The sequence below is a fragment of the Rhamphochromis longiceps genome, linkage group LG23 (genome assembly GCF_057381845.1).
Source record: "Rhamphochromis longiceps isolate RC_006_pf linkage group LG23, R_longiceps_female_GT1.1, whole genome shotgun sequence".
NCBI classification, from domain to species: domain Eukaryota; kingdom Metazoa; phylum Chordata; class Actinopteri; order Cichliformes; family Cichlidae; genus Rhamphochromis; species Rhamphochromis longiceps.
In genome coordinates, this window is record NC_140578.1 from 30276686 (window position 1) to 30298916 (window position 22231).

Genomic DNA, 22231 nt, shown 5'->3' on the forward strand with positions numbered 1-22231 from the left:
GCTTTTATTGTAAAATATACAAGAAAAGGACATTGTTTCCGCCAGATAAGCCTGTATAACAATCTTGTTTGGTATAACAGTCAATGTTTTCAGTCAAATTATTTGCTTTAATAACAGCGGGGTCACTGATAACACTGAAAATATATAGTGAGCTACTTGGAATTTTTTTCCTGTCATTGTTACTGTGGAAACTAAACAAAAATCGTTAGATGCTTCACCTCAGGAAGAAACATAAATAAACCAAAAACATAAACAAACAAAAAAAGAAGATAAAAACAGTATTATAAAAAGACAAGAAAAAAACGAGAAAAAACCCCCAGAAAAATTAGCAGAAGACATTGTTTTTGTTTTCATAACATATGCAAGTCACATGTAAAGACAGTTTTAATAATAATAACAATTTATGTAGTCCTGTGAAAAACTGCGTACATCCTTACTGCTTCCACTGGAATTAAGAGGGTAAGTAGCAGTGAGGTGCTGGTAATCAAATGTATTTGATTAACTGATCAGCTAATTAAGTATGAGCACCTCTATAAAAACAGAAGATCTGAAGCTTTTTTTTTTTGCAAATTATGCCACAGTTTTTTACATGGATGACTCTACAATCCCCTTACCTCAGATTGAAACTGAAAAAATCTAAGAGCTACCCCACAGACTCTACAGGCCTCAGTTAGCATGCTAAATGCTCAACACAGTTCAGGAAGAAGACTGAACGTGTATGGCTTGATTGGAGGGGTTTCTGGGACAGTGCCTCTTCTCACTAAAAAGGACATGGCAACATGGTTTAGGTTTGCAAAGTTGCATCTGAAAGAACCACGAGATATCTGGAACAATGTCCTTTGGACAAATAAGAGCAAAGTACAGATGTTTTGTTATAATGCATAGCTCCAAGTTTGCAAAAATCAAACTCAGTATATCAGCACAAACACCCCCAGCACGGTGGTGGAGAGGTGATGATTTGGGGTTATTCCTGTTGCCACAGGACTTGGGCGCCCTGAGCTGACCTCCTCTATAGACCAAAGTGTTTTAGACTTAGATGTGAGGCTGTCTGTCTGAGAGCTAAAGCCTGGCACAGCCAGGAAAATGATCCTAAGCACAGCAGCAAATCTAAATCAGAATGGCTGAAAAAGAAAACAAATGCCTGCAAATGTAAACGAACTGAAGCAACGTTGTACAGAAGACTGAGCAAAAATTCCTCCATAATGATACGAGAGACAGAAAAAGCCAAACACACCAATTCAAGTTGTTGTTGCTTAAGGTGGTTCCACAGACTACTGAATCATACTGTCTGCTTAGCTTTTCCCAGGACTGCATAGAGTCTTATGAAAAAGACTGTAGATGTTGAAAATAGTGTGATTATTTTAGGCATCCATTGTGTTGTAATACCTGACTTGTACTTAAAGAACTGCATGGCGACACTCCTTCAGCTGCTCCACTTTCCTTCCACGGCCCAAAGAAATGCTTGTTTAGGTTATTTGGCATATGGTTGTTCGTCTCCCAGACTGGATAGAGTGGAAAGTGGATGGATGCACCTATTTCATAGCAGCCGTTTTGAAACAAAATAATAGGAAACCAATGATGTTAGTTTATACGTGGTAATTGAATTCAAAATGAAACCAAAATCCAGTTTAAGCTTAAAAGCATACAAACTGTAAGGGTTAACTCAATGCACACTTTCAGGTTTTTTTTGGTGTGAAAATTGACTCACAAGTGAGTCATTTAAATAATATTCGAAAAAAAAAAAAAAATTTTTAAACTGGTTAAAGCTATTTTAATCTTAAAATATTTGCATTGGTTAGTCACAGATTTATTCTTTTGTTCTTTTTTTTTTTCCAAAGAAGGAGATGCCGTTATACCACTCACAGGTTCTGAAAGTAAAACAGTACAGTCACAGCAGTGGGCTGTGGAGGAAATGAGTTTCAGTATGTAACACCCACGGTCCCCATACATCACTGCCAAACAATCTCAAAAGAATCCAAGCTAGTATGAGGGTATCACTTCATACTATTGTGATATTCAGCAAAATCAATTAAAAGAAGCAGCGAAAAGACAGCAGATAAAGTTTTTTATTTATTTAACCCAGTGCCGATCCACATTAGCTTAAGATTTATCTTGCAGCACAAGTGCAGGACACTATTTAACAGATTTATTGATACAAAAAAGGAAAAACACTGTAAAAGCAACACAATCAGCTTGTTAGCTTCTTATCATCAAAGACATTTATTAATATTTAAACCTTCAAACTGTGTTTATATATAAAGATAACAGACTTCACTGTAGCATTATACTCTGAGTTTCTATGATAAACCAATAACTGCCCATGCAGGCCAATAAACCTAGCACTGGTGCTCCCTACAGTTTAACTCTGTAAATTATAATACTGTACAGCAATGGCAGCAAATGCAAACACACACATAGACATAGATGCACTCTGTGTTTCTTTTGAACTCAGATTACTCACCCAGACACATAGAAAGACACACAAACGCCTTCTATCTCTCAGACAGTTATGCAAACAGTAATTCTCAGGATTCATGTGCACAGAAATTGTTTGGGCGGTGTTAACCACCGAGCACACAAAGGTTACAGGTCGACCACCCGTCTCTGTCCTGCAGGCAGCAGCTAAAAATAACAAACTTTTCATTCTTTTCCACCACAAACCATCCTTCAGGGTGACTCACACGGGCCCGTTTACTAAAAGTCAGATTTTTTTTACTTTCCCGTAACTTGCAAGTTCACAATTGGTGCCGTTTTAGCCATCGTTCTTCTCTACATCACAACCACAAATGGAGGGATGTCAGGTGAAGCAACAGCTTCGCAGTGGTGATATTGGTGTCCCACAGCAATCAGGCAAAGAGCAAGTGATGTGGCTTGAAATGTTCAGCCACCTTAAAAGGTTCAGAAACAAAGTATTTTCACAATTACAAAGTCCAAACGGTTTTGGTGGTTTCGGTTTTTCTGTGTCACGTTTGTTTGTGCCTCTGGTCTTCCAATTCTGAAGAGATTTTCAGTTAATATCTGATGACACCTACATATATGTGACATCAACATTTTTTCTAGTTTAGTGATCTATATAAGGGTTTTAGAGATATATATGCATATATATGCATATATATATATAGAAAAGTGTAGTTACAGTCATGGTCAGATGTTTACAAACACTCATCATGGACATGAATGTCATAGTAATTTTGGGCTTCCAATGATTTCTTTGAACTGTTCTTTTTCCAGGGTAGAATGATTGTACAGGATTCCATAAGTTTGAACTTATTTTGGATTTTCTCTAATCCACACAGGCTCAAACATGCATACAGACTCATATACATACATTTCCTTATTTAAATCTTTGAATAAGTGGCGCTAAAGGTTTTACATTGTCTTTAACTTGACAAGAGCAAAGCCTGTTAACGTCTCACTAGTCATCATAATTGACTACAACTGGTAATTTCAATTGCTAGCAAAAAAAGGATTTGTTTTTTCAGCACTCATTGGATTTACCAATATTGTAAAAATTGAGAAGTTCTAAGTAGGAGAATTGTAGATATCTACAAGTTGGGAAGGTCTCTTGAAGCCGTTTTTAAACAACTGCAGACTGTTCAAGCAAGTAAGTACAAGGTATTCAGATGCATCACCACTTTGCCAAGATCTGGAAAAAGACCAAAAGTGTCACCATCAGATTTGAGGAATTTGCTTAGGATGTTCAGGAACATCAAGGCTCAAGCGTGCCATGAGCTGGAAACTACTGGAACACCAGCAACACTGTCCACAGTGAGGCCAGTTTTACATCACCATGGACTAAGATGCCAACTCTGCTCCAAAACTGACACCTTCAAGCTCGACTAAAATTTGTAGCAGCCCGCATGGAACAAATGCCTTCTGGAGAAGAGTTTCATGGTCAGATGAGACAAAGATTGAGCTGTCTAGCCACAATGACACAAGGCATGGAGACTGTTTTGCAGCCAGTGGTACTGGGGGCATTCCACAGAGTAAATGTAATAATGAATGAGAATCACTACCTCCAAATTCTGCAACTTCACCTCAAATCAACATTTAGTTGACTGACAACACAACTGAGTGTTCCAACAGGACAATGAAACACACATCAAAACTGGTTTTGGAAGGTATAAACGGGCTGACAAGAAGCTGTTGGAATGGTCTTCTTAAACCTCAGCCATACTGAAAATTTGTGAACAACACTTTAAAGCCAGGTCTGTGTCAGCTAACCAACCAACTTAAATGAAGTCTACAAATTTTGGCAACAAGAGCGGTTTTTGCTTCTTGATGACTACCAAGTACATCTGGCTAAAGTGCAACTTGCTAAAGGACACTTAACCAAATGTTAGTATGGTGTTTCAAGCTTTGTGTAATTTGGACCCTGTGTGGATTAAAGAAAATCCAAAATCAGATCAAACTTGTTCACTCAAGTCTTGTTTTTTAAAGTAATTAAAGATTTATATTGCACAATCATTCCACCCTGGAAAAAGTAAAGTTCAAAGAAATCATTATAATCCTCAAATAACCATGACATTCATACCCTAGATGAGTGTTTGTAAACTTCTGACCACAACTGTAAATTTACATGACACTTCATGCAATCATATAGCTACTGAAAGTTGAAAAAATATATAACTCATCACACCATTTTCTGACATCAGAGAATAACTAAAACACACATACAAACACACACATGTACAGACACTACAACGACTTCTTAAGAGAGGAAGCACTGTTTAATCTCACCACTGGAGCTCCATTTTGCCACATCTACTTCTGCATCTCTCAGCCTTGCTATCTTTTATATAAAAGGGTTTCATCAACAAACATCTCCAGTGCTCTACCGTAAGTATAATAACTAGCATTAAATAATGTGGTTTTAGTTCTGTTTACTTTGTAGTAAATTGGTGTCCACACTAGCAGTACCCTCCCAGCTCAGCCCAGTGTTGGCTCAGCTCTGTTCCCTTCCTCCTTCCTCTGAATACTGAATTGAAGGGCACGGTGCTGAGCAGCTAGGTCAGGCTCAGAGCTTCACTGGACCTTCATCAAAGCAGCGGTGAGGGCAGACTCCAAATCAGTCTGGATAGAAAGAGACAGACACACAAAGTTATTTGCCATGCCTGCACCTTTGTCCCAAGAACACCGGAAAATTTTCAGTGTTTAATTTTCCACTTCAAAATCTATCACACAATCCTTCCTTGACAGCCTTGCATGTCCTGTTCAGACTGTAACCGCCTTTTCCTGGTAGGATGTTGTTTAGATTTCATTAGTAAAGAGACTTTTTCAGGTTGATGAGGGCAACATCAGGTTTCTAGGACATTGGTCCATTAGTCACTCGTTAAGTTTTCCATCGATTTTAAACCACTATCAAGAAACCAACCACACTAAGGCCAAAACCCACCCTATTGGTATTTTTTTCCAGACCTGCAGCACTTGTTCATTTAGATCATGCATGAAAACACAGGTGTGTATGTCAGTTTATCATGTTATCATTTTTATCTTCATTATATGTATGAAGTGTATGAAGTGAGAATGCAAAAACTCACAACACCAAAATGGTAAACGGCCTGTATTTGTGTAGTGCTTTACTAGTCCCTAAGGACCCCAAAGCGCTTTACACGTTCAGTCATCCACCCATTCACACACTGGTGATGGCAGCGACATTGTAGCCACAACCACCCTGGGGCGCACTGACAGAGGCGAGGCTGTCGGACACTGGTGCCACCGGGCCCTCTGACCACCACTAGTAGGCAACGGGTGAAGTGTCTTGTCCAAGGACACAACGACCGAGACCGTCCAAGCCGGGGCTCGAACCGGCAACCTTCCGGTTACAAGGCGAACTCCCAACTCTTGAGCCACGATCGCCTTAACCAAGCAAATGAATAATAAAAACATGTACTTATTGTTCTTCTTTGCAAGTTTCATATTGTCTAAGACAAAGTAGTCAGTGACAGGCACTATTAGTGTCACTGTTTGACAAATGCTTATTTACAGGTATTGAATAGCGAAACATTTCACTGGCCTAAAAAAAGTTCGCAAAATGTATATAAAAACACATACATGTACACGTACAGGTAATGACAACAAGGTACACGTATACGTAACATTTGCTCATTTTGACATCAGCTGATGATCTATTAGGATTTGAGAATTATAAACATAATTCCCAGAAGCTAAATAGATTTTTATAATCCTGGTAAAAAGTTCCATCCAGACTGTGTAATGTGTCTAGGAGAAGTCTTGAACAGACATGCATACATATGCTATGATAATTATATGGGTTAAGAAAAGCTAATGGACCAGTCTATAGCCATTTTCATAAAACATAGCTTTATGGAAACGTAGTTTTTAGTATGTGCATTTAAGACCACTGAAAAAGGAGCATGATATGAAAGATGGGTGTAGCAACTAGGACATGAGCAACATTCATGTCAATCCATCAAAAATACCGGTTGAGACATTGAAAGGAGTTACACAAGCTGACCAAAAAAATCCCAGTCTATATGGCATTGTCAGTAACTGGACTGTTTATAAACTCAGTCTTGTAATTTTAAATCCAAAGTGGCTCTTAAGCTGTGGCTATACATAACTGTTTGATTGATCATCCAGTTTTATTAATCAAGATCGGAGTTTGAGGTTAGTCTATAAAAAGAAGCCCTCAGAGTATTTCTAAATGTAAAAATGTCACAATATCATCGGCGACAGGGTGTATTAACTTGATATAAATCCCACTCAGGAATGCAAAAAGAAACACAGCAAGCCCTTACACGTCTGTGCACTCACAAAATCCCCAAAACGCCCCCTCATATCTAAAAAGATCACATACACAAAATAATGAAACACTGCATGAATTCCACAGACATAATTGCCTGCCACACCTAAATCTACATGTGGCAGTAATGTGAGTTATTTAGGAAAGTCTATAGCACCACTGCAAAATCGACACATGGAGGCTAAAAGACAATTAGAGCATCAGCGACAGGTTAACTGTGCTGTGAGTTAGTGGAAAATCATTAGTGCAGATGGAAATTAATGCTTGTTAAAGCTGTTTGTTGTTTCAGTGTGGCAACCAGTAGGTGTCACCTTCTCCACATTAGGAAGCTGTGTTCCTTTTAAGATAACATGAGACTAAAGTTTGTTCCTTTGTCCTCCCTCTGATATCTTGGGAGCTATCAGTTCTGCCCCCATGATTCAAGTGGTAACTGTGTTTGTGTGCTGGACCGGATGTGGTGCCAGCCCCATATTTCCTCTGGTGCCTCAGATTAAAAGATGCCACTGAAAACATTTTCTTTCCATGATTAAAGATTTCACACTCTTATCTTTAGTTGTAGTTCAGCCAGCGGCAGACCTTGCGGTCCACATATCACCACCCAACCACGACAAAAATCATGCAAACACTGCCCCAAATAGACCAGCAACATTTTACTGGAAGAGGCCCCGGCCTTGGTCCTTCTTCCCAGCTGAGATCGAGGCAGGCAGAGTGCGAATTACACCCACTGTTTGAGCAGGAACTACCGGGGCCTATTTGTGGCTTTTTCATGGTCTGTCTTCAACCGCAGACATTACAGTACCTCAATGGGTTCACAGTGGGTTTCTCTGGAACTGGGCATTTCAGAGACTTTTGTCAGCAATAGTTTTAGAGACCGGCTGGTGCACAGTGCAGGATTTTCAGCTTTTCCTCTAACTCAGAGAGGAAGTACAGATGTCCTGAGGTGAATTGCTTAAAAAAATGACATGGTAGGAAATATTAAGGCAAATTACATTACAAGCCATAAACTTAATTTTGTTAGTCAGAGCATCTTTGGAAACACATGGTAACCTGCTATAGTTTGTTTTGTTTTGGTTATTCACCAAAAGAGGTTATTTTGTAATTTGTTTCCAGCACTCAGCAAGATTTGAATCAAAACATGATGGTTCTTGTTGGTTTGGGTGATTATGCTGTTAATATCCTTCCCAGTCCTTATAAATTAGATTAATACTTTTAATTAATGCATAAACTGATGTTTTAACTGTGGTTGTTACTATTTTTCCACAGATATATTTAGGAAAAGTAATGTAAAAACAAGACTTGCATGGAGACTATTTCTTTGGTGGATTTCATGGTTTCATTAACAACAGTTCTGCTCTCATAACAGTGCAAGCTGAGTACAGCCAGGTCCCCTAGCATCTTATGTGTAGCTAAATCCGACAAATCACATGCAGCGACCATGCCTACAAAAATGACAGACAAGATTACAATTACAAGGTGGATGTTAACAAGCAATATTAGATCCTTAGCAGGACTGAAACACAGACAAACTTAGCAGAAGGTCGTTCTGATTTGTAAAAGGAATGTCACTCATGTTTGTTTCATTCTTTGTAAACTACAACTGGCCCAATTTGAAAACCCATTGAATAGTGTGCTGGCATAGTGCTGGGGAAAGTAACTAGCTTTTCTATGCTTCCAGTATTGCCAGGATGTCTGGATAGCTCATACCCGATTGAAGACTCCCTCTCCTGCGTGCCAGGAGACAAAAGCAGATAAATTTACAATAGCTAATAAAAAACTAAATTACCATGAGAAGAGTTTCTAGATTGCGTTTAATCAAATTAAATCTCTTGCTTGTTCTCTACACAAGATTTTAACCTTCATGCAGCCAACGCCATTTCAAAAACAGCTGGTCAAAAGAACTTGGACTTCAAGTGGACTATCAGAATCAGAATACTTTATTGATCCCTGGGGGAAATTATTTGTGCAGGAGCGACTGTAACAGGCTGCACGCTGGTTGGCGCATGCGCACTGAATGTGCTACAAAGGGAAACCAGAAACCATTCTAATCACCTTGAAAGTCAGTATTTTGTATGATGACCTTTATTCTTAAATATATCCTGAACTCTCTTAGGAAGCTTTGTAGTAATTTCTTTAAGTAGTTTTCAGGAATAGGTTTCCAGACTTCTTAAAGGACATTCAAAGCTCTTCTTTGGATGTTTCTGCCTTTTGTTCTGTTCTCTTGTCAACATGATGACACAGTACTTCAATAATGTTGAGGTCTGGGCTCTGGAGAGGCCAATCCATGACTGAGTGTTCCACTGTGTGTTTTTCTATGAAGATACCTTTTTACGGCATTGGCACTGTGTTTGTCGTGCTGAAAAATGAAGCTTTTTCCAACCAGATGCTTTCCAGATGGTATTGCATGGTCAATCTCAATCTGACAGTACTCTTCTGTTTTCATACTTCCATCAAGTTTGACAAGATCACTAACACTACTGGCTGAAATGTGTCCCCAAACTATGACTGTGCCTGGGACTTTTACAGATGGCTGTAGAAATGCACTATTTTACCTCTCTGCTGCCCCCCTCTGTACATATTGATAATGATTTGAAGCAAAAATTTCAAACTTGAACTCTTAACTCCATCAGACCTGTTGTCACTAATTTTCAGTCCAGTTATTGTGTAATTTGGCATACCTCAGCTTTTACTCCCAGTTTTCCTCAAGACCGTGACTTGAGCTAACCTTCCACTGAGATCGTTTCTGATGAGCCTTCTGAAGAGTCAGATGTCTCAGGTTCTGTGTGATTTGTTTTTTATTTTTAAGGAGACAACATTCAGATACTGTTCATCTGCTGTATAGTCTTTCAGGCATGACACTTCTTCTTTTGTCCTCCACTTGTCCAATTTCCTCAGATTTCTTAAGGACACACTGCACACCATACACCATGCAGACATAACCAGTTTTCAGCTAATAGCTCTTTGGGAATCACCTTGGTAGTCACCAAAAATACTATTTTCTGCCCTTCAAACTGTGTTATCTTTGGCATTTTTCACAGATTCAACAAAAGAAATGGAAAGAAATTGTTTTTTTGTTTTGCAAAATACTAGCAACAATCTACCTAAAGATACTATTTAAGATTGTTTTTGCAAAGTTGTGTGTCAAGAGTTTTTCACAGTACTCTACTTTCATATGCAAATAACTCTTGATCCATATGTATAAACTAGATCCAAGTATGGGAAAGATGCATTGCAGCTGAATTTTTACACGTGATACTATGCTTATATTGTGAATTGATCCTGTAACTAGAATTAAATTTTCTATTAATGACAGCGATGATCTTGGCTTAATCACTGTGTCATCAGGTGATATCATAAAATCATTAAATGATCAGTATACATGAAGCTGTCTGATTTTAAAAAATAAAACAAAACTTGTCAGGTTATCTAAAAGTAAAAACAAAGACACTTTGCATCACAGCTTTAACTGCAATCTGAATCACATCACAGTAAAAGCCTGTGTTTGCTCCACATCCCAACTTGGCCAAGACTGGGAAATACATATGGTAAGAGTGTGTCTGTACAGCTGAGTATGAGAGGGGACGTTGTTATCAACTGGGCAGCCTTTCAGCTTAGGACTTGTCACAGTTCCCTCATCCAGGCCCCCTTAATGTCTGCCTTCTTTCTTAGTCTCAGGGATTAGACCAAGAAAGAGGGTCTTTTCTTCTGCCTGCTAACTCCAGACAATCGGCACAATCACTTGTTATTCTGCTCAAGTCCCACATAGTTGGAAAACAAGGAAACTTGTGGTTCAAGGAATGTTTCAAGGAAACAAGGGCTTCATTTCCTGGGAAAAATCTATTTTTACAACGAAGCCACTGCAATCTATTCAACATATCCCAAGCTCAATTTTCTGGTCAAACATGGCACAATCAATCACACTGCTAACATAGTATTTAAGAGTGTTCCTGACAAAAACAGAACCACCCTTATATCAGCAGCATGAATGGGGACTCTCTTGTGTGGGCAAAACCTAGCTTTGAAACTTGACATGAAGAGGTGACAAGGGTGCAGTGCAGTGAATTCCCACCTTTACAACATCGCTGAAAACTTTTTTTAAAAATTGAAAAAAAAATCTTTGAAAAATCAAACATGAAAATGTCCATGAGGGGATGGCATATTTAAGCTATAATGGATTATAGTTTTTTGACTGTTGTTGATGCGTGAGATTGTATTAGCTATGGATGTCAAGAACAGTCATGTGACCCAACCTTGACACATCAGCTCCACTTTTGTTTTTCTTCCTTTACAGCTTTTGTTTTGCCAGCCAGAACACCAGCTTCAAGCCAAGGCCTCTGTCAATACAGCACAAGCCAGAGTTTCCCTGGCTCCCTTTGGTGTGGAGGTAATTTATCATAAGGGGGAAATGGGCAACCACCCACATGCCACATTACATTGGCAACTCACTCAGTCATTATTGTGGGAAAGGTGTTAACAGCAGAGAAGGTAGTGTCAATGACCTCGGAGAAGGCATCTGCCATGTCGCCTAAGTGTGAAAAGAAGCTGAATATTGACCTTTAGAGGGTGTTTTCTGGTAACTGTTAGTGTGTTTCATGTTTTGTTATAATAAAAACAGCTGAAACATCAGAAATCTCCAACTTAACTGTAATTATATATATAAAAAATATAAACTGTAATATCCTTTTTTGTAATCAAAATTGGCAGACACAGCTATTAACATTGGCAGAACTAAGCTGTGAATGGTTTCCTTCCTGGCAGCTAAGTATCTTTCAGGCTATGCATTTATTGTTAATAAGCAATTTATGCTTCCTTGTATTCCTATTATTTTCCCTGTCTGCAAAACACAATGGATTAATAATGTCAGCTAAAAGAATCACATTTTTTATGCCCAATGGGAACTAAAAAAAAAACAAAAAACAAATACAAATACAAAAACCCACATTCTTAATTTCTAATTAGTTCAACTTGAACTCCAAAGACTAAGTTAAAGATGCCACTGTGACATCACCAACTGTCACCAACTAATGCTGGCTAGTTAGCTTGGTTAGTAAGGTACATCTGTACTTTTATACTATCTGTGGTATAAAATGGGATTCTATCTTCATCAAAAACAGGGCTTGAAAAAAAAAATTAGTAAAGACACAAATGAGTTATCAGAATCAAAATATCAGAAATTGGTAACTTATCATTGTCACCAAGAAGGGGCAAATTAGCTCTAGAGACCAACACTGTTTTATGCTCCAAAGATATTTCTTTGGGAACTGACCCACTTTGAAGGCTGATTGAAGTGGTCAATTGAGGAGCTGCTTTTATGTCTTTCTTGAAATTGTTTTTCAGTTCCTGATGTTTGCTCATCATTTTGAGAAGTTATTTATTCTCCCATTGCTACAAAAACAAATATTTACATCTTTGCTGTCAGTGTTGTAAATCTTTACTACGTTAGAGTAAGTTAGAGTCACATTTGTTTCAACTTGGTAGTGAAGACACCAACAATCTTAAAAAAAAAAAAAATAATTATATATATATATATATATATATATATATATATATATATATATATATATATATATATATATATATATATATATATAGTAAGTATGTAAGTATGTTAGAAAATAGGGGTGACGAGAGTAAACTCTGAGCTAAAACTAGCTAAAATGTTAATGGTAATGATATATGATCTACCTCCTTTATATACAAGCATTCAATAATTTTCCCCCTTTTTGTTCATTTTCAAAATTACAAATGACAAAATAATTAGGTTTAACTTTGAAAAGAAAACAAGTTTTATCTGTCAGTCCTTGAAGCAGTAGTTGTGCCACTGTAGTTCTTGGAGGCTGATTTGGTATGTCACAGTCCATAAATGCCAAGATGTTTTCTGTTCATGTAACCAGAAGAAATGTGGACACTTTATCACAGTCACGGTGACAAGAGGCACTCAAAACTTGGCCAGCACAGCAGGCCACTAGACAAACACTGCATATGCACTGAGGGTTTTTCTCACATCATGGACATCCTGTGATAAAGGAAAGCCTAGAAAACCTTAAGTAAAGCAGAATTTAATAAAAAAAAAACAAAACAACAACAACAAAAAAAAGTCTGGTAATTTCTTCTGCTTGACATATATAATTACATGGTTCCTCATAAAGGCTTCCCAGAATAACTGTTTTGCTGAACTTTGAGGGAATACCTCAAAGGGCTTCTCATGGACTTTCTTCAGCCATGTTTTCTGGAGCTACTAGGATTGAGAGTGCCAACCATATAAGGGAAATCTTCATATGGTCTCGTAACAGAAGTTAGTCTATGTTTGATGACAGGCTGTAATTTATTATTGCAAAAACTACACTCACTGCATTTCTGAAATGCCTTTTGACACCACTAAACGGCAAAGCTGGCCTTGTTGCGTCAAGCTAAATCCTAGCACTCCAGTAACTGAATGCTATTTAAGAAATGCAAATGTGAAGCTTTTTAAAAAAAAAAAAAAAAAGCTTAGATTTTAGACTCACCATCCGTACAGATGAAGCACTTGCAGAGACACACACACAAGCACAAGAGGAGGACCGCTGCCACACCGCACACAGAGATGAGGATAACCATGGCTGGACCCACTGTGGCACACAAACACACAAGCTCACATTTCCTCCAAAACACAGATGATGTCTAAAAGTAGGATATATATTATGTATGACATCTGGAATAAACATGTTAGGTGATGTGGTAAGACAAGAAAGGTTCTCTGTACTAAAAATAATCCTTCCCGTACTATGTGGCATTACAGGATTCGGGACCCCATCAAAGCAGCCATAATTACCCAGCACTAAAATAGCAGAGAATTCACATTTGTCAACAAAAGCTCCTGTTCCTAGTAAAGGAGCTTTTACACATTATGGCATATTATATTTGCTATAATGTGTGACAGGACAAGACATCATTCAGGAGGTCCTCACTGTTTGTGTTGAGGGACATCAACAGGGGTTTATTCAAACCCGGGTGGTGCACGATGCACTTGATGGACAGGTCGCTGAACAGCCCAGACTGGAAGAGTAGCGTGCTCGTCACTATTGTTGTACCGTCGCCTTGTTCGTAGGCCGACGAAAATGGTGGGCCTAGGGTTCGGTTGTCACTGCCGACGTTCCACATGATCTCCGCTGCAGGCCGGGACTTGGCCGTGCAGTTGGCCTCAGTGATCCCTGAAGGTGAGGTCACCTGGCTCACCTCTGGTTTGGGTAAAACTGTAGAGAGACAGACTGAGTTAATGGCTGCTTGAAGTTTATTTTGCAATTTTTCTTAGGTCATTTTTTCATTCTGTGTTACTCTTTTTTGGTATTCTTTTAGTTACACCACAGAAAACAAAGATTTGCTCATCTGCCTTCCTAATGAAGATGGACAAACAGAGAACATCGCCTGTCAATCTTTCTGCCCCGACGACACAGTGACACAAGTCGTCCTCCGACAGGCCTGGAAACAAAAGCCAGACGGAGAACAGAGCCAGAGCAGCTTTTACTGACTGTGTGTGTGTTTATGTGTGTGTCTGGATCTGGTGTCTGCTTCCAACAGTTCAGACAAAAGCAAAGCCTGTTAGGAAAGCAACATACGCACACACACAAACACACTAGGCTTTGTGTCTAGGGAAACAGTAAACCACTCATCCCCTGGGCTTGATCCCACATTAATCACCACTTTCCCCTCTGTGACACCCCTCTCTCATTATCACTCCAAAAGCACCCACACACGCACTCACAGAGGAAGATCAGCAACTACTCTCACTCCTGGAACTTTTGCTCATGATCACTAGAGCTACATTTAGTCTTCTGATGGAAATCTACGTCCCAACTGACGTTTTAACCCAAAACTCCTTTTTTTCTCTATACCACAATCTTGCACACCATTCAAGTCAAGTTGTGGTATACACTGATCCAATGCAGTTACACTTCTCAGGAGGCGCAGGCCAGGTTACGTGGAAGCTCACAGCATACAATTAAAATGGGACTCTGGTTCTGGCATAAGTTACTGAGTAGATCTGATGCAGAAGTATAATTCATGTGTAAAAGTGTAATAGTGGTCTAAGCAACTCTCTCTCACTGAGGGGAAAAATAGATCAGAACAGTAGTTAATGACCCTCTCCAGTACCTCTCACCTTTGAGCTGCCTGTGGTTTGTTTATACACTGCTTTTCCTTTTCCTGAGCTATATACAGGATCCACACACACATACACTAGTACACATTTCCTCTCAGCCCTCAGTATATTCTCATTGTGGTACATGTCAAGACCCTTTTCCGAGAGGGTGAAAGATAAGGCAGAGACCATAGAAAGGCGCCAGCACCAGTGTATTTAGCCCGAACTTTACAGCCACACCTTGTTTTTCCTCTTTTGTGTATCATGTTCTGGGTTAAAGTTAGGAGCAGGTTTAGGGAAGAAAACTAGTTTAACTTTCTAGCATGTGACACTAACCCATACTGTATAAATGTTCCTGTAAACAAATACAGGATTGGTAATATTAATAATATGTTTTACTTTCAGAGATCCATGTTCCGCGTGGGAAATTAACAATAGCGCTACTCATTGAACTGGAATGATCAGTTTGGTCAGTTCAAGGTCCCATGCCATTTAAATTTTTTTCCAACATATTATTTTTATTCTAAATGACACTAACAATGGGCACAGATTGATGGAAAGGATGGAAACACTTTTCCATGTCAACACCCAGCGAAATATTTATCTGACATTTCCTGGAAACAGCTCACATTAGTCATTTCCAGATGTCCAGAAATAGTCTTATCATCATCTTCATCATTATTATCATTATTATTATTATTATTATTATTATTAAGTGTTCCCATTATAAAATGAAAATTGTAGGTGTGCCTCCTAATACAACTAAAGCTAAAAGAAAATTGTTTTTTTTAATCTGCTCTAGTTTATATTTGCTAGCAAATGCTCATGCTCCAGTATTGTTTGTACCTGTAAGCTGTTCTATGTGTCTAAACACAAAAAAGAAAAAAACCCACATTGCTAGATCTTTCAGGATTTGTGGGTATAATTGATATGTTAGTGCGAAATAGCAAAAGGATAATTTCACAAGGTGCTATAGATGCAACAAGGCAAAAAAAACAAAACAACAAAAACATGCAATTTTAGCTTGTTGCTAGGTAGTTGCACGGCAACATGATTATGCCACAATATATGAGATAGATAAGAACAATCAGGGGTCTCAGATATACCTGTGTGACAAATTTGGTTCCTCAACTCTTAATTCTGAAGGACAAGTTGGTGGTCAAAGAAACTAACAGACAGAGATTTTTGTGTATTTCAATGAGAAGATTGCCGTTGCTCTGTTGTGGGATCTCCCAATCGTTTTATGTGTATATATGGAAAACTGGAGGCTGGGAGAGCAGCAGCAAGGGCCAACACATATAATAGGTACGACACTCACAAGCATGAAAGTAGGCTCTGTGGGAGATATGGGTTGCAAAGTGGCTTGCAGGTGGGTAGCAGCTGTTGTCAAGCTAAGGCAACTTAAATTGGGGGCTCTATATGAGATTTACCAATAAGATGTGTAGAAGGGTATCAGCTGACATGGCATGGTAATAAGATAAGCTACCATGACTACTTATCATGGCTACTGCCTGCCTGAAATAGCGCCTGAGCAATCATCCAGTGTATGATCCTTGCTTGTCTCAATTCGAGCGAGGAGGGTTGTAGTTTAACTTTGAAGAGTATATTCAAAGCTGGGGTTGTGGAGATTAGCCATATATAGAGGCGCTGATTAAATATGGCTACTGAGTTGCTAATGACTAAATGTCATGACAACTTTGTCAGCTATATGTAATGACAGACTTTGGATAACATAGAATTCATCACCTAATAGGGAACAATTTCCAAGGACCAAATACAGTAAAAAACAAAACAAAACAACCAAGTAAACAAAAAAATAAGATCTCACCATAAACAGAGAGGCATGTGGTGGCGGCCCGGGTGCCATCTGGGTACGTGTGGAACTCACAGGTGTAGCAGGCCTCGTCCTCCGTTCGGACAGCCTTTATCGTCAACTCAGTGTGTCCCAGGGTTCGGCTCAGGCTGACCTGACCCTTGAACTGTTCCTCTATTTTGTAATGGTTGCCTTCAGCAACGGAGCCAACAGTGGTGGTGTCACCCTGCTCGGCTGTCTTCCTCCACAAGACCTGTCGGACCCTGCCAGGGAGGCTGTACCAGCATGAAAGGGTGGTCGGCTTTCCACTTATGGCAGTCTTATTGCCATCGAAATGCACTTTTCCTGGTACACAGAAAATTGTAGCCAAATCAAGTCATTTTTATTTATACAGCAGATTTTAAAATAACAGGAGTTGCTCCAAAGTGTTTTATAGTCATCTAGTATGGAAAAGTAGCTGTCTACACTGATATTCATTAACTCCATGCAGCTTTTAGGGTATAAGAGATGGTCTTTAAATAAGAATAATGTATGAGCACATTTAGCAGTAACAACAGAAAGCACTAAGGTTAGCAGCCTGGGTGGGCTCTCCTGCTCCTGCTGATCTGAGAGTTCAGACTTTAACCTGCTACTTCCGGTTTTACAGGATTTTGCTGCCCTCAGGCAAAACAAAGCTTATACTGTGCAATGTGACTTCCACAAATAAACACAGTTGCAAAAGAGGCTTTGACTTTATCATAAAGGCACAAAAGTTCAAATGTCAGTTGGAGCTGCTACCTTGAAAAATGCAGACCGAAGACTGTTGTTTTTAAGAAAACAGAATCAAGGGGATGTTATGAGAACCACCAGTAAGGATATTATTGCAGAATGGGTCTAAGGAGCTTGGAGGCTAGTGAAGAGGTTTTATCTCTCAATCAAGAAGCTTCTTCAGTTCCAGGAGAACAAGTCCCACTAGGGTTTAAATACCTGAGACTCTCCATCATTTGGTTTTAGAACTGAAGAAGCTTCTCAGATGAGAGCTTAAACACCTACAAGAAACTCAAAGTTCAGTCACTTCCACAGACATGACAGAATGGGAACATTCCTAAAAACGGCTCTGAGGTTAAAGCTCATTTTAGACATATTTGTAAGATTTACTCTCACCGATGATATTGAAGCACGCCAAGCCTTGTTGCGTGCCCTTGGGGTAAACATCAAAGATGCAGTGGTAGCAGCCGCTGTCAGCAGCCTGCACTTTCATGAAGGTTATGTAGCTAGCGTTGTGATGAGAGACAGTGAGCTGCACATTTTGGTCTTGGTGACTGATGTGGGGCGACGTCCCCTGTTCGTACGCCAGAATGAGCTTGTGGTGCTTGTTGAGCCAGCGCACTTGGTAGACCATATCACCTGGCTCCGTAGTGATGTTGCAGCCGAGCAGTAAGGGACGACCTGCCTCTGCGGTCAGATTAGCGGGACCTAAAACCTTACCTGACGTAAGGCACAAACACAGAGTCAGCTCCTGTAACTCTAAAGACTTTTTCACTGGTAATTATGTGGGGAAGTAAGAGTAACACTGAATTTAAAAACAAAACCCTATTGCATTACAAAGTTGTGAGGGCTTGAAAAGGGGGCATCTGGACTTGTTTTTTTCTGGAAAATTTTTTTTATGTTTGACTAAAAGTGGTCTGATTGGCCTTTTTAATGCCCAGGTAATGGAGAACCTACAATGAAGTTTACACAAAAATACAAAATTCCATCCATCCATTTTTAGATCACGTGGGGTAATACAGAGGTGTTTCCAGGCTAGCCAAGAGACATAATCTCACCAATGTGTCCTGGGTTTACCCAGGACATACTCATTACACATCACAAGTAGAAGGAGGAGGGGACCTCCAGATCAGATTCCTGAACTCTATGACTAGATGGAATAAAATTAGAATATAATTTAAAATCTTTATTCTGAACCCTAAAAAAATAGGGTTCCCTAAATTTTCTTTAGGGTTTTTCAAATTTTACTGATATGTCAGTACAGACTTTGTGGTTGGTTTATTGAAGCACGCCAATAAACCAACCAGATCCCTAGTTTCAAGTGTTATTTGACACATTGTGGAACTCATTTATTAAATTCTGGTCCCACTTAGAGTAAGCTAGTAGGGTAGACTATCAATTACTGTCTTCCGTGGTGTGAGGCTACCTCATTGCTATTGTATGACAGTGCATTGTGCTCGGCTTCTAACTTGTCAGATGTGGTTAAAAAAATAAAACAGCAATGGGTAAAAGTCCTAGAATAAAATCCACAACCAACTGGTGATGACACGATGGCTAATTCCATTTTTTATAAACAGCTTTTGATAAACACATTTGCTGCTGTGCAAAAATATTGTGCAATTATGCATCGAACTAATGAGTCTAGTAAGGTATGTAGAAATAATCACATCAGCGACACGAAACAGAAGTCAAACAGGTTGGGCACAACTGCTTCAATCTTAGATAATTGCATTTTTTTTAACTCTTAAAAATAAAAAATAATTACAGCTATGATATAGAGCAAGAGTAATATGAAGACAAACCAGGACATATGCAGTTACTTTCTTGCAGAGGCAATTCCATGCAAAACCAAGCTCACCATTAAACAAAAACGAACTCAATAAAGTTAGAGTTTTCTCTTTCTGACTTTTGCAATCTCATGCCTACAGTTTGTAAGCTAACAGTCTGCTCTGAAAACAGCCTAGGCCATTGTGAAACTTTGGTTATAGCAGCAAGTGTAATCATCATGTAAAAAAGGAGGCTATAATCATTTTGCAAAAACACAGAAAAAAAGAAGAAACTCAAAAATTAAACACGCACACGTATCTGGAATACCTTGCGTCGTAGAGACAGCTGCTCCTACGATCCAGAGCAGCAGACGCAGCGGGATAGAGGACCCACACATCGCACACTGAAGCAGGGTAACCGACTCAAGCACTGACCCAATCTTACATCCAGACTGCAGCTGCACACACAAACGCAGTCAGGGAGTTTGACCACAACCTTAATCGCAGCGGGGAAACCTCAAGGTTAAGCACTTTTTACAGCTTCTGGCTAAATAAACAGGACAAAGAAAAAAGGAAATAATATTCCTAAAAATCATACCCCTGTCAGCTGTCCAGTGCTCTACTTGTTGAGCCGCTGCTGGTCAGAACTGTAGATCCTGCATGTTCTTGGGAAGCTGTCAGCTGTAATGGAAAAGCCAGAGGAGGACATTAGCAAAGACGTCAGCATCATAAGAAATTAAACTTTTTCTTTAGTATTCTTTTTTCTTTTGGACATCTGTGCATCCCACGGTTAGTTTCCTTTAAAAGTTGCTGCTATGGCGATTTGTAAGCATCAACAACAACAGATGCTGATTCAAGGAACATTACCTGGGGTCTAATAGGGGGTTTTATATCTTAATCAACAGCATGCGCTCACTCCGGTGAGCCCATAATTATCTGGCAACGCAACACAAGCACACCTCTTACATGTCTAGACAACATCAAGCCCTGAGGTTTCGACATCGATACCTGCAACCACAAAGGAATTACAGTGGCCGGATGCTGAAGATGGAGGTTGGAGGGAGTCATTAAGGTGAGCACAGCATGCACAAGGACATGCAAAGCAGAGGGTGTGCAATCACCAGCCGAGCCCAGCAGTGAGTAAGCTGTAAACATCATACTCTGGCATAGCTCTGCTCTCATTGTTTCACAGAGACAATAGAAAGTCACCACTGTGGCTTTACTTGTGAATTGTACTTGGCTTGCATCAGCTCTCCGCATCCTGGAGAAAAAGGCTGGAGGAATTTGGCACAAAGTGACTTTTGATTAAACTTGCTCTGAGTCAGGTGAAGTGGACTTACTGGTAAAGAGAAACCTGCCTAAACCACAAGACAGACCACGTCCAGACCTCACAGCTTTTACGGGCATTATTTTGCACCATTTACACTGTCAGCCATCTGGCTTCAAACAAGCTGCCTGCTCCTGTTGGGCAACAGTTAAATCACTTTTCCACTATAAAGCCATACTGATGTCTCACAGTAGGCTGGGAGACTCAGTCAACAAGGCCAAACAGATGTAGGCTTTTATTGTGAAAGTCCAGCCTAATTTTCTTCACATCCAAGGCAAGTCATCAATGGAAGAGACAGCGAGGGAGCTAGAAGTTGACTGACAACAACATTTCAAGATCAACAAGTGAGGAAGTGAAACCTGGGTGCCAACCAAAATCCAGCCTCAGGAGACAGACTGAACACATCTTGAACAGATTTCTAAAAATAAATAAATAAATAAATAAAACAACAACAACAACAACAACACACACACAAAGATAATTTCCCCCACATTTAAAAACAAAGTTATCACATTTTTATTTTTCAAATAACAAAACGAATTCTCTTTTCATGAGAAAATCACTGTACTTAATAATATACTATATAATACTATAGTATAAAATAATAGGGACAGATTAGTGCAATGCATGAAAAATGCACAGTAAATATCAGTAAGCATATCTAAGTAAATATCAATCCTTTAAAATACTTTAGTCACAGGTGCAAAACAGGAAAAGTGTGATAAAGTTTGAGTTTATATTAATCCAAGTCATTTTAAGTCGATCACAGTCATTCGCTATGAAGGTTAAGGTCAAAGTTAGAGATGCTGTGAAGAATTTGACAGCAGGTGGGTTCAATTTAAACGCTCAAAGAAACAAATGCAAAGCATGCAAGCGTTAACCTTTAAAAATATTTCAGTCCTTCCGCACGTGCTTACTTAAAACTGTTCAGAATTTACAAGGAAAAAAATAAAAATAAATAAATACCTGCTGACAGAGTTTAATCCGCAAAGACAAATGGGACCCGGCGTTCGCCCTGTGCGTCAGGTGAGGTGAAACTGGAAAAGTATAATCCACAGCTCGTACATTAAACCAATACTCCAGCGTGTTGTTTCCTTCTGCGTTTTTTCAGCCCATGAACTTTGCAAACGACCCTCTGAGGACGGGAAAGATGAACAAACAGAGACCCCCAGAGGCCGAATGGCGCAACTGCAGTTCAAGAAATCAACTGCACAGGTTCAACCATTCGTTATTAGAGCTAATCTGCCACAAAGAAGCTCAAAAATAACCTTAATTTATTTTATTTAAAGTGTTTATTCAAGTAGACTAAGTCGTCTTTTTTAATAAAGGGAAAATTAAAAATATTTATGAGTTATTAAAAACCTTTTTTCTGTTCTTTGTTGAATTTGGATTTTAGATTATTCTGAAAAAGGTCATGACCCCAAACCTGTTTTTTGTTTTTTTAGTGGCCTAAACCTTTGTTACATTATATACATCTTTTAAATGTAACCGAAAGCAGCAGTAAATATGAAGGTGAAAACAATTACATGGACAAAGTGGAAGCAGTTATATAAAATGATTTATTTTATGAACAGAAAACATGAAAATAAAATAAAAATCAATGTGAAAATTGTATTAACAAAAATTACAAAAAATAAACACACAGACAAAAAAATAAAGACACACAGCTACAAACATGCATCCAGACAATTAAATTTAA

At 39.0% G+C, this 22231-nt stretch overlaps 1 protein-coding gene across 3 annotated transcripts; it reads right to left on the minus strand.

Annotated features, from left to right (window-relative positions):
- Window positions 1–2058: 2058 nt before the first annotated feature.
- LOC146642368 (nectin-3-like) lies at window positions 2059–21630 on the minus strand. Of its 3 annotated transcripts, none has more exons than XM_085399230.1 (8): window positions 21499–21630; window positions 19804–19886; window positions 19534–19663; window positions 17836–18159; window positions 16708–17037; window positions 13711–13995; window positions 13270–13371; window positions 2059–5073 (listed from the first exon to the last, which is right to left on the minus strand). In XM_085399230.1, exons 3-8 carry the CDS (start codon window positions 19601–19603, stop codon window positions 5069–5071), a joined length of 1116 nt encoding a protein of 371 aa, XP_085255356.1. In that variant the 5' UTR covers window positions 19604–19663; window positions 19804–19886; window positions 21499–21630; the 3' UTR covers window positions 2059–5068. The 3 variants fall into 3 exon arrangements, with proteins under 3 accessions (XP_085255356.1, XP_085255355.1, XP_085255354.1); XM_085399229.1 differs by lacking the exon at window positions 2059–5073 and adding an exon at window positions 12394–12641 and having other exon boundaries at window positions 19534–19701; XM_085399228.1 differs by lacking the exon at window positions 2059–5073 and adding an exon at window positions 12395–12641.
- Window positions 21631–22231: the final 601 nt, after the last annotated feature.